This window comes from Girardinichthys multiradiatus, chromosome 2 (assembly GCF_021462225.1).
Source record: "Girardinichthys multiradiatus isolate DD_20200921_A chromosome 2, DD_fGirMul_XY1, whole genome shotgun sequence".
Taxonomy (NCBI): Eukaryota; Metazoa; Chordata; class Actinopteri; order Cyprinodontiformes; family Goodeidae; genus Girardinichthys; species Girardinichthys multiradiatus.
The window spans coordinates 30,692,015-30,704,970 of NC_061795.1; the positions used below are offsets into that span (position 1 = coordinate 30,692,015).

Genomic DNA, 12,956 nt, shown 5'->3' on the forward strand with positions numbered 1-12,956 from the left:
CTCCGCGTTGGCATTCGGCAACAAGCGGCAACGCTTCGCCGCGTCATCAAATAGGAGGAGCTTCCATCTGCTGGTTTCAACTGAACATGGCGGACATGGATTTCATGTATAATCACGGTGTTTTACCTGTGGAGAGCCGACAAACGCCGCTGACATCAATGTTCCTGGGTTCACCAGATTCTTCAGGGATGGGAACAGTTCGGAGGTTACAACCACCTACTCCATGAGCTGCGTCTGGATGACGGTCGATTTCAGCGGTACTTCCGTCTATCCAGGACCCAGTTCGAAGATCTGCTGCCCGGCCTCCGGGACGCCAACTACCGGCGACCGCAGTGAAGCCAGCCCGAAGCTGGACACCGGACACTCAAGCTCCGCGGAGCCAGCGGCATCCAGCCCACGGCCGATCCGAGTCAGGCACCCAAATTTCGGCTAGCTGTTCTCTGTTGCTCCCTCTTCTGACGTGCAGTGGTTCACTAGGGACCGTCAATAAGTTTTTGAAACAAACAATCGTGGAAAATCTGAGTGCCTGAATCGGATCAACCCTGAGCTAGATGCCGCTAACTCCGCGGAGCTTGAACATCCAACTTCAAACTAACTTCACCGCGGTTTACCAGCGCTGTATCCCCGCTGCTGAACACCTGTCCATCTGTCTTCGGTGAGTAAATAAATTTCAGGTCAGTAAAAAAAACAGCCGATTTTTAATGTCCACATCTCCTAAATTTAAGATATTTGTGCCTAAACATAACAAGGCCAGGTCCTTTCTGTACTTGTCTTGGTAAAAGTAATTAGCTGAGTCATACAACTCTGGCTTGCCGCACACCGACACTATGATCTGGTCATCCATCATTGACAACTGCTTCTTCTCCGCTTTGGTCCTTCACCCTACGTCACAGCCACATCCAGTCCCTGATTGGTTGACGTGACGCAAATTTAGGAAAAAGTTCAGATTTTTCAACTCGTCTATCGCGCTGCTCCGCTCCCGCATCGCTTGCCGTGCCCTCCGCGTCCTTCGCACCGCACCGCGCCGCACCATTCCGCTCTTCAACGTGCCTCTACATAGGGATAACATGTAAATTGGCCGCTCCTTTCGCGGAAATCGCAATTGGTGTGAACGCACTTTAAGGGGGAATTGTGTCCTTTCTTTTCAGAAAGAAAATGTTTAATGTGTCATATAGTTAGAAAAGTGACGAAGGAAGAACGAAAGCTCATTCCTTGAAGTTTCAGATCTTCATTCTTCATAAGTTATAAATAATTATGAGAAAAAAAAAAATGTTTCACTAGATTTGAAGACCTACCTACAAAACAACTTAACATATTCAGGAAGTATAAAAGAGGGGCAGAGGTCATGATATGAAAACAACATAAACTAATGAACTATACAAGAAGGCAAAAAATGGTAATTCTAGTAAAATAAAAGCATAGTAAAAATAATAAAGACCGCGGTACCCAGGTGAGGATCAAAGTGCCTTAAATTGCCTTGAATTAATTTCTTCTAGGTTCTTTTTTTAACTTTAAATATGCCATCTACATTGTACTTTTTTACTCTGCAACCATCATCTAAACATATGCTTAATCACCTTAAGTTTTCAGAAGCACTTGTTGAATAAACATTGTTTAAATTTGTTTTCCAAAATGAAATATCCACATGTTATTAGCTTTACCCTGATGCTGATACAAGATCAAGATGAACTTTTATTTACATTCTAAAAATATGGATTGATACTAAAAGTCACAAATCGCAAGTTAGGTATGATAAACCTATATAAAATTGCAAAGATTTTGCCAGATCTCAGGCTATACACAATCAATTTTAAAGCAAAGATGCTCCACATGATTTATTTGTTTTAGACAAAGGCCTCCACACCCACACTGTTCATGTTTTTCACAATCAGAAATATTTCCAGACAGCCAAACATGTCTTTCCAGCAAGTAAAAAAAAGTATAGAAGCTTTATTCAGGCAACTGCACACTGCACACAAGCATATGGGGTTGTTCCTACATTTCCTTAGGGTTGAACGCCAGAAAATATGACAAAAGAGGTTTGCATTTTTAATTTGTTGGTGTACCTTCACCCTCGTAATTGGAAAACAAGGAAAAACCTTTGAAAACTTGAAAATAGGAAATACACTATTTATAAAAAAAAGGTTGTTTCGCCTGGTACAGTTTTTTATATATATAAATGGAAAATATTATATGTGAATTGTAGCTTGAACATGTTAAACCTGTTACGTTTGACAGTATAAAGATAACTATAATGCACAGCCACACCATGTTAACCACCTGTCTAATAGTCAAGCTGGGTAAGTAATTCCCCTGCAATCAAATTATCTCTAACCAGTCAGGGTCTGGACTCAGGACTCCCATGTGTGTGATTAGGCATCTGGAACTAGAATGCTGGCTTTTGTTTGTACAGCAGATGCTCAGTCAGATTGAAATCTTGAGTTTGGATACTGTGTCAACACCTAGTACTTTGCCACCACTGTCTTTGAGCTGTTCCTGAACAGTTATGTGATGTGAGGAAGGCATGATGTTATTTCTTTATGTGCTAGCACCATTGTGAGTATTGCCATGTGAGTGTGTGCTACACTGGCATGAAGTTCAACTAAGTTGTTTGTGTAAAGTAAGAAAAAAGCTACAGGACCTGTTTCTCTAACGTAGACCGCAAGATTGTAAAAGTGTGAAGATTGTAAATGAATCATCAGACATTCACTTACTCTTACAATGTATGTAATGGTGTGTGGAATAAATATTTGTGAAATGAGAAACGTATAAAATGGAATCTGTCAACGTATGAAAATATACACTCATCAGTCACTTTATTAGGTACACCCAGCTAGTACCTGGTTGGACCCCTTAATTCTTAGTCTTGATCCTAACTCTTTATGACAGAATTCAGCAAGGTGTCAGAACTATTCCCAGAACTTCAGCAAGTGGTCTTCACTTTGTCTAGATACCTAAATGCATTGAGTTGTTTCAATGTGATTGGGTTATTTATTGTTTAAAGAAATGTATCTAATAAAGTTGCCATTTTTCAAATCTATTTAGTTATTCATTATTCTTTTCAATGTTATGTTCTAGGTGAGAATCTTTACCTTCTCAGTTGGACAACACAACTATGATAAAGGACCCATTCAATGGATGGCCTGCTCCAACAAAGGTATCACTCGTATCCAAGTTACTACACTTCTGTTGTATCAGAAAGAATATATACCAAATATTTACATTTGCAACAAGATCAGAATGTGAAAGGTTTATAAGTGTCATAAGTAAAAAATATTTAATTAAAATAATATTATAAGATGCAAGAGGATGAAGTAAAATTACAGGATCAATTTAGAAAGAAGGAAACTTGTTTGTAAATTCAAGTTTATTTTTTCCCCTAAAGTTAAAGTATGATTATTTACCCAGGTTACTTCTATGAGATTCCTTCCATTGGAGCCATCAGAATAAACACACAGGTGATGTTAAAATATTTTTTTGCCTCTTTAAGAGTTTGAAAAGTGCATACCTGCCATGAAAGTACAGAAAGTCTGTTATTGTTGTATATCAAACTTAGGAATACCTAGATGTCCTGGGAAGGCCAATGGTCCTAGCAGACAAACGGGCCAAACAGGTCCAGTGGACCAATGTTTATCTTGATGCACTAGTAGGTCATCACCTTTTTATGTACTTTAATAAATAATGAAAAATATTTTACTGGGAAAAAATATATAAGTTTTCCCTCCCGATTCTGCTTTAGGAATTGGGTCTGGTCATCACTGGAACACTGCCTGTTTTCAACAGAACAAAGACTGTCGATGACAGGAATGATGAGGTAAAGTGAATAAATGAGTGGAGTCAACTTGATAAATACAATGTTTCTCAACTTTCTTTATCTTGTTTTTTCACTTAAGCATCAGAATCAGTTGATTTTGGGTGTAATGGCGATTGACGTGTCTCTTGATGACATCAAGAAACTCACACCACGCTTCACAGTAAGTGTACTACTCCCAAATGGGATCACATGCATGCAGAACAATGCATTTACAATATAAAGTCTTGTGACTGGTTAAGATGTCCAAAATTTACTAATTTGTTTCTTTGTGGAGAAGTTATTATGTGATAAAACTAAAATGTGTTGGCAGTCTCTATACAAAACTATCCACAAAACAGGGCATGCTCTTAATAATGCATTATCTTTGTTCCAACTTAGACTGTTGCTCTGGGACCAGTAAATCCCTCCTATAAGTTTTTAATAATCCATTAGACTGCCATTATGCCATAAATCCATCCTGTTTAGAGTTAGTACTCTGAAGCCTATCCCAGCTGTCGTGAGGTCAGAGGCAGAATATACTCTATGCAATATGTCAGACCACCATTGAGTCAATACAGAGTAAATTTACCAAACATATATTCCTGCTCACACAAAATAGATCCTAGCTGAAATTGAAACCTAAAATATTTTTGCTGTTAGATGACATCACCACACCATAATGCCACCTTCCCTGTGCCTTGAATAACATCATAATGGGGAATTTGTGACTGGAAAAATTATGTATTTCTCTTTTGTTCATCTTTACATCAGATTGGTCCCAATGGATACTACTTTGCTATTGATCCTAATGGATATGTTCTGCTGCATCCCAATCTCCAGCCAAAGGTATGACATCTGCATGTCCATGTCTTATTGAAATGTATAATATTGTGACTGAGCTTCACTGTAACATATTGTTGTCAGTAAATATTATGCAGCCCATTAGATAGTGAAGGTTCTTTTTAAAGGTTTTTTGTGTGCTGGCAATGCATCCATTTTCATTAACAGAATCCATTCCCCAGCTAGAATATAACTTAATGTGATCAGGCTGGAAGGTCACTTTTACTTTCAGGGATAAGGACCTGGTAGTGAACTGGCATACATGTTTAGAAAAAAGGGATAAAAATAAACAATATGGCACATCTTTTGAGATAATTTGTTCTTGATTTCACTAATAATTAAATTAGTTTTGCATCTTATTTCTAATTTTGAATTTGCTCGCAATAGTTTTATTTGATTTTAAATGCTTAATTTTGAACTATGAATGAAACATACAGTATGTTGTAAGGTAATGAAATTGTACTCAATGTGAAAATATTCAAGCCTGCCTGAGGCCCTGAGTATTCTCACAATTTGTCAGATAAATGCAACTGGACATTTAGCCACTGGCACACATTAAGATATGACCTCGTAAAATTAGCCATGATCCCACAAAAGGTTCCAGCGCCCTTTTCAACAAATCCTATTGCAGCTTCCTAACTTCAGCCTCAGGCATGCCAACTCTAAAAGGCTGAATAATGCCCATGTGTTACCCAGAATTTTAAAGCAGCCTGCTCAGTGGATGTGACACTGCAGACCCCACACACTTCACACCAAGCAGCTTTGGTTCAAATTATTTTATTTATTTGTTTAATACATTCATGGGTGTGGGCATTCATATTCTCTCAGTTTACATTATAATAGACCTGCAAGTCGAGGTAACTGAAAATGACATTGATTTGAGTAGGGTACATTCATAATCAGTACATTTATGTATACCTAGGTCACTTGCCCCCGCTGCTCTTCTCCTCATACATTTAAACATAAAGTACGTCATTGTACGTCTTTTTATAATTTTTCTAGAAAAGGATTCGTAACAGGAAGCTCAGACTCAATAATAAGTATGCTGTCACATTTCATGAGGTGAGAGAAACCACTTGCAATATAGACTGCTAAAGTAGTTTCATGGCAATTTAGAAACATTTTCTGTTTTCCAGTCCTGTAGATTGAGCAGCCGTTGCTTTAGTGGACCATCATGTTCAGTGTGGCAATATTATTAACCTGTGATGTGCTTTGCAAACCTTTCTGTACAACCACAACTTAGCTTGATCATGCAGATTAATGTGTTGCCTATTAGTTAACTTAGCATGTTAAGCTTTGTAAATATCCATTTGTATCTATGTGGGTAGATTTGTTATAGATTTTAAGAAGAGAAACCAGGGACTACAATCAACTTAATGCATAAGGACTGAAAAGGTTACTTGTTGCTCTCTCATCACTTACTTAATAATTACGTTGGCAATTGCTCTGTAAACAGTATATGAGTGCCCCCATGTGGTCAAATTATTTGCTTAATTATTGAGAAGGTAAAGCCAACTCCTGTCAGTTGCCTACAGCATTTGACATGCAGGGGGGAATGAATCGTTATCGACGCAGACAGAGTTTTTGCGTAATGTAGCATGTGATTAGCTTTTGTTAATGTTGGATCATTGCTATGACGTTTGCGTAGCCCTTGTCAAGCAAATGTGTGATATGTTAGCTGTCTCTGAGATGTGACACTCACGCCACAGAATTTGTTGATATGTACAGCAAATCTGGGACTGCTTGGCTTGGCTGTAGATCACATTACTGATCCTACAGTAGTAATCGAATGAGCAGAAGTCCCATGTTTTCATACGTCATAGAAACACAAGGCAGACCATCAATAGCAGAGGAGCAAACACAGATTTAGAAGTACAGCTATCCATGGGATTATTTTACAAGTGTGATTATTTTTCAGTATTGGGAAAATAAGTGCTTTAGGTTTCCTATCAATTTATTCCACTAAGCAATTTGACCTTATGTTGTAATGAAGCTCCATTTAAATGATCTCACTCCGATCTTGCATTGAGGAAAGAGCTGCCCTAAGGCAGACACATTGTCTCACTGAACTAGTCAAATATCAAGTCAAGGAATATTGATTGTGACCTTGAGGCCTGTTTAAAATCGGAATATGAAATATGTCATTCAAACCTCCTGTGTTGCTGCTTTGTTTTTACTTTCATCTCACTCCGTGGCTGACATCACTAAAGTTCTTGCTGACATACAGCAGTTTCTCTCATGCTCTCTCTCGTTTTCTTCTCCGTCATTATTTAAGTTATTTTCACAATTTTGGCTATTCCTACCTATTCTTACTTTTTATAAATTTTATCTTCATTTTCTTTCCTGACTTGATGCATTAATGATGTTTCATTTTGTATTAGTTGAACCTTTTATTCTGTCATTTCTCATTTTCCATGTTGAGATTCTTCATCTTCATCATCTTTTGCTGTGTCAATTTATTTCGCTTACCATCACATGTAAGAAACTTACTTTATTTTCTCTTAGTAATCACTTAGTAAATGTTTTTTTTTTTTTTTTTGTCTTTGTACTGTTAAATAACCTTTTAGATAATAAACAAATATTAATTGAGGTCCTATTTTTTTCCATTGTAACAATAATAATAATAAAGAAAAAAAACACAACAAAAGAGTGTTTATTCAAACCCTATTAGCATATTTTGCCATATTCTGAGTGAAAATACAGTGGAATTTAGGCTGGTATCAGGTTTCGCATACTTCTCTATAAAAGAGAAAAACTAGATTACTGCTACTATTTTATAACGCTATAAAGTCACTCAGAGTCAATCAGACTCACTCGGGTTTTTAAGAGAGGTCATTAATAGAGTTCAGTGTCACTTTGTATCAAGTCTGATTCATGTCTGTGTGTGGTGTCATATATAATGACACAGTACTGCCATATGTTGCATACCCTTTGTTTTTTGTGTCCTGGGTTTGATTAGTTGTTGGGGTGGGGGCTTTTAGTAATCTGAAACTTTTTCAGCCTGTTATATTCAACTACTTTAGGTTACCCTTTTTCCTTAAAGTATACTTGTTAACATGGGGAGTTATGGAAAATAAGATTTTAATCTAATAAATTAGTATGACCCCACTTGGTCGGTAGCTGCTAAAATAAGTAAGGCAATTTCTCACACCTATTGTGTGTTTATATTTGACTTATTGCCATGATAATTGTAGTGTTGTTCCTGTAAAGCTTTGGGCTATTTGTCTTTGCTAAAAGTAACACCGAAACATTAAAAATCAGAAAGCAAAGTTTGTGTAAGCAATAAGGGCTCAGCTGGTCTCAAAACCATGGGTCCACTCTCGGCCTCCAAACATTCAGACACAACACACTTCTGTGTTTGTTTTCTTTTGTCTTTTGTTTGTCTTTTTCAGCACAGGGAAAAGTACAACTACTTCTTCTGCAATTGTTTTTGAGAAATTTGACAATTCTCCGGATGTCAAAGTGCTTCTAGTCTGAATCAATTGTGATGCATGTAAAAGCACATCATGATAAGATTGTTTGATTTTACACCCATATAAATGGTGTATTCTGATTTTTTTTTTTTTCAATCAGAAAATATTTGAATTTGATGAAGACATTTGCACATGCAAACATAACTGTAGATGTAACTAATAAAAAATGGGAACAGTTAAAGGCCTTACAGTATTAGTATTTAAATGTCTACATAATAATGAATATTAGGTGGCTTAACAAACTCGTAAATCTGTTCTCCAAAAATGGTCAGTTACCTGGACTTGAAAAATAGAAAAAAAAAAGCTAGAGCCTATAAAATATTTTTCAGAGAAGGTTTGCAACTGCTTTCTTTCAAAGTGATTTAATCTTTGCTATATCAGTGGTAGGTGGATGATGACCCAGGGTTTGCTGAAAACTATGATTTTGTGATTTAACATTTAGGTGCCTTTGCAGCATTATGATGCATTTTGATAGAGAAGCACATATCTGTGCTTACCCGACAGCAAGAATATTTTTGTAACCCTTTTTCTGTATCACCTCTATAAGTTTTAAATTGCTAAATTGCTTCTTGCATAAACCTAAAGTAAGATTCCTTTGTTTTCTGTGATCCTTTTGTTGTTGTTGTTAGCTTGATTTGTATGTAGATGTCTGAAACTGCATCATTTTTAAAACAAACTATCATCCCTTGTACAGAATCCTAAATTTCAGGAGCCTGTGACCCTAGACTTCCTTGATGCAGAGCTTGAAAATGGCATAAAAGTGAAGGTAGTGTATCTACATAAATCAATCACATTTGCTGAGGAAAATATTATTTCCAACCTTTTCAGTCCTTAAATATATTTCCAAATATACTAGGTGAGTCAAATTATGGTCATAGATAGACTATACTATCTCTTTATCACTTTTAATTGTTCTTTTTATCTTTTGGTTCGCAGATTAGAAGAATGATGATTGATGGGGAGATAGGAGAAAGCACTATTGACACTTTGGTGAAAACTCAAGATGAGGTAAGATGTAATGGTGAAGAAGCTTAGTATAAAAAGTCTTAATGCCATATTTGGTTGTTTTGATATTATCTATGAACTTGCATTTCCTTTGCAACAATAAACAGCGGAGACTAAAAATACGTTTTTTTTCTACATATTGCTAAATGTACGTTACAATTTGTACTGTCTCAGTAATAACTTCAGTTTGTTCTTGCAGTTCTTGCTTTAAGGTTATTTTGAGATGTTTTCGCATAAAAATTTTAGCATACAACGTGTTTTATCATAAGCACAGGTAAAGCTTTGTCAAAAAGTACAGCTAAAATCACTGATTGCTCTGAAAAAGATGTGTGGGAAATCACTGTCTTTTGTTTATAATGGTCATCATCAAAGGAACATGAGCAGCCAAATGACCTCATATGTAAAAAAAAAACTGCTGCTAAGAATAATCCACCTTAGAGAACAGAATCCAGATCAAGAACCTCAAGGTGAAAGATTCTGTTGTATTTAAAGTATTTCGGGACTTTCAAAAAACTCCAGGATGTTCTCTTATTCCACTGGCTCCACTGCACTTAGTCTTGCTTTACTTGGCACGGAACCTGTTGTGTTTTCATGGACCCACTGATGGCTGGAGCTATGGCTGGAAGCCCCACCTCCAGCCGTCAATATAGTGCGCTGTGCCGCTATTAATGTTACTGTGCGACATTGTCACATTAATTAGTTATCTGTAGTAACATGTAATCTGCGTGAAACAATAAAAAATAAATAAATCAAAAATAAAAACATAAGTAAACAAAATATAATGTTTGCATTATTGTATATGCAAGAATGAAGATATGCTTTTTTCATGTATAAAATAATCCACTTGAATACTAATGATTTCCAGAAGAGTTTAATCTTGGAGCATTCCCACATGCAGTGGATCAGTGTGGGAGTATCCATTGCGAGGATCAGAGTACCTTTCTTGGTAAAGCATTTTGGGTGTGTGTCTGGGGTGTTTGCTGAAATGTGATGGAGCTTTACTGGGGATATATACATTCTCGTTAGCCCATTTGTACTGATGTATTTGGTGTCTTGTGCTGATAATTTGTTTTTGGGTCGTCAGACAAGGTTTGTTCCACTCTGCTTCATCTATGTCCTCTCGGATGTACTCCCTCCAATCATTTAACATCCCTGCTGTAGACACACTACTAGCATCGACCAACATTTTATAGTATTCAACTCAAACATTATATAGTATTCAACTGAAACATTTTTTAAACTTTAAATTTTCTTTATGGGTTCCAAAGAATCATAGATGTCCTTGTTTTGGATTAAAAATCCTGTCCATGGCTTGTTGATTTTTTTATTGTTAAAAATTCTGAATGACTTAGCTAGTATGTATATTCTTTTGGCAGAGATATATTGACAGAGGGGTCAGAACCTACACATGGGCTCCAGTCAATGGAACAGATTACAGGTGAGGCAATTTTTAAGATGTCTGATTTTGGGTGACCAGGTTTTCTAAATGCAATCTACAATACTGCTAACTATTAAGAATGATTTAATTGATAAAGAATGCTGCTTAACAAAGCAGGCGCTCCTCTCCTGTTTCTATGATGCCATCCAAGAGTTAAATTGCAGCTGATTATATACACATATATAAAGAAAACCTAACTAATTTAAATTTGATCTATTCTGCAGCCTGGCTCTTGTTTTACCTAAATACAGTGAAAACTTCATTCAAGCTAAACTTGGGGATGATATAAAACAAGCCATCTGTGAGTATGAGATCCACAAAAACAGATCAAAAACATTCAGCCTAGTTGGTTTCTCAAAGATAGCCTTGCTCTGTGTTGTTCTCCTGAGTATCTGTAATCTTCAGTGCTAGCTGCAACCACAACCACTCCTTTGTATTTTCAGCTCAGATTTCTGAAGTCCCACTGTGCTGTTCTTTTGTAGTTTAACCCACTGGTCAGTGGATCTTTACTCCCACAAAAACTCCTCAACATGCCTTTCCACTCATGTACACAACTGGAGCATTAAACCGTTTGATCTTGTCTGCATTTTACACCTCTATCCCTCCTTACCCTCTTCATCTGCCTCTCATCTGGCTTAGAGTATAATGAAAGTTTCCTAATCTTGTCATTGCTAAATTTATTCCTTAGTGATTTTTCTTTCTTCTGACTTTACAATAATAGTTATGTTTCTGTATAGTTTTACACTTTTGTCTTTGCCTTTAATAATTACTTTTTTTCTTTACTTTTACCCAACAATAATCTATCTTCAGCCCACATTTCAACTTCTTTTGCCTTAGTCATACTGTGTAATACGTATACAAGACCGCTTTCCTTTTTATTCTGACAAATTCCCTCTCCCTTTCTTTTGTATTCTTTTTCTTCATCCCTATTTGTTGATTATTCTTTGCTGTGCCTCAGCTTCCAAGGCTTTGCCAAATTGATGCAGTCAAGTTGTGTTGTCTGGCAGAGCAAACCTTTTGCATCAGTCTTGGTGACCATGTGTCCTCTTCTGCTCCTCTGTTGTTTGGTGTCCCAAAACATGGCTTTAAATTACATTTTTATGCAGATGACTGTCAGATCTAAATCATTCTAAAGAAAAATGGCACATACTCTGAGCAGCCATCCAGTTTTTAATGTCTTGATGACATTAAAACCTGGATGGCACTTAACTTTTTAAAATTAATTAAGAAAAAGACAAGAGTAATGTTTTTGGTAACCCCACATGTGTTTTTAGATTTTTTTTAGAGCTGTATAATAAGGTGGTTGTAGCAAATCTGGGGTCCAAAGTGGACCCTGATCTTAAATTTGACATTCAGATTAAGGCAGTTGTTAAAACAAACTATTTTCAGTTGAGGCAGCTGACTAAATTAAAGCAAATTCTATCAGCGATTCACTCCTTTGTTACCATTCAGCTTGATCACTGTAATGCACGGTATGTAGGAGTCAGTGCTTTGTCTATCAGTTGTCTCCAGAAGGTGCAAAATGCTGGAGCTCGTCTTTTAAGGGGAACTCAAAGTTTGAGCACATTTCCCCCTTTTTACGTTCCCTTCACTGGATGCCGTTTCCTTTTAGGATTCGTTTTAAAATTATTTTATTTGCTTTTAAGCCTTCAATGGCTTTGCCCAATACAATCTCTCTGAACTGTTGCAGTCTTATACACCTACCTGCTTTCTCAGGTCAGCTGATCAGCTGCCCCTTACTGCACCTAGGTCTGATTGCAAACATAGAGGAAATCATGCTTTTGCTGTAGCAGCTCTCATATTGTGGAATGATCTGCCCTTGGAAATCAGACGAGCAACTGTTTTTAATTCTCCTCTAATAACCCATCTTTATTTCCCTGACATTTGACACCCTGTAAAATACTGGTTTAAGGTCATTTATATTTTTATGTTAGTTGTTTTAAGTTGATTGTATGCTGTTTTATATTGTTTTAATATAGAGCTGTTTACTTGTGTATTGTTTGTTTAAATTTTTTGTTTTAACTTTTAAGAAAAAGGGTGGTGGATAAGCAGATCCACTGACCCCGAGTTGTAAGAAGACCATTCTTTATCACTCAGAATACTTAAGATATTCAGTGTGTGGCAACAGACAGAAGGCTGATCTGTTTTAATCAAAGAGAAGGGTCATCAAATCACTTGAATGCAGAAACAATCTCAAACCAGACTACAGAAAAAAATAATAGATTGCAACTGAAATACAAATGTACTTTTTCTTTAAATGAAGAGCTTAAAAAGTTCCAGAAGATAGCAAAGAAATCAAGAGAACTTAGGCAAAATGTTGTTTAGAATGATTTGTAACTCAATTTGGATAACAATATTCTTTGGTTCTAGGCCACACCAACCAAAATTTAAACCATCTAACGGTACT

The 12,956-nt window shown here is 36.6% G+C and overlaps 1 protein-coding gene across 1 annotated transcript in view; it reads left to right on the plus strand.

Annotated features, from left to right (window-relative positions):
• Positions 1–12,956, plus strand: part of LOC124856582 (voltage-dependent calcium channel subunit alpha-2/delta-1) — a 128,328-nt gene that overhangs the window by 91,784 nt on the left and 23,588 nt on the right. The window contains exons 13-23 of the mRNA XM_047347188.1: positions 3,079–3,157; positions 3,409–3,458; positions 3,557–3,646; positions 3,740–3,814; positions 3,894–3,974; positions 4,565–4,639; positions 5,636–5,695; positions 8,816–8,872; positions 9,043–9,114; positions 10,488–10,549; positions 10,774–10,850. Coding sequence (XP_047203144.1) covers positions 3,079–3,157; positions 3,409–3,458; positions 3,557–3,646; positions 3,740–3,814; positions 3,894–3,974; positions 4,565–4,639; positions 5,636–5,695; positions 8,816–8,872; positions 9,043–9,114; positions 10,488–10,549; positions 10,774–10,850 — 778 coding nt within the window. The remainder of the gene's footprint in view (positions 1–3,078; positions 3,158–3,408; positions 3,459–3,556; positions 3,647–3,739; positions 3,815–3,893; positions 3,975–4,564; positions 4,640–5,635; positions 5,696–8,815; positions 8,873–9,042; positions 9,115–10,487; positions 10,550–10,773; positions 10,851–12,956) is intronic.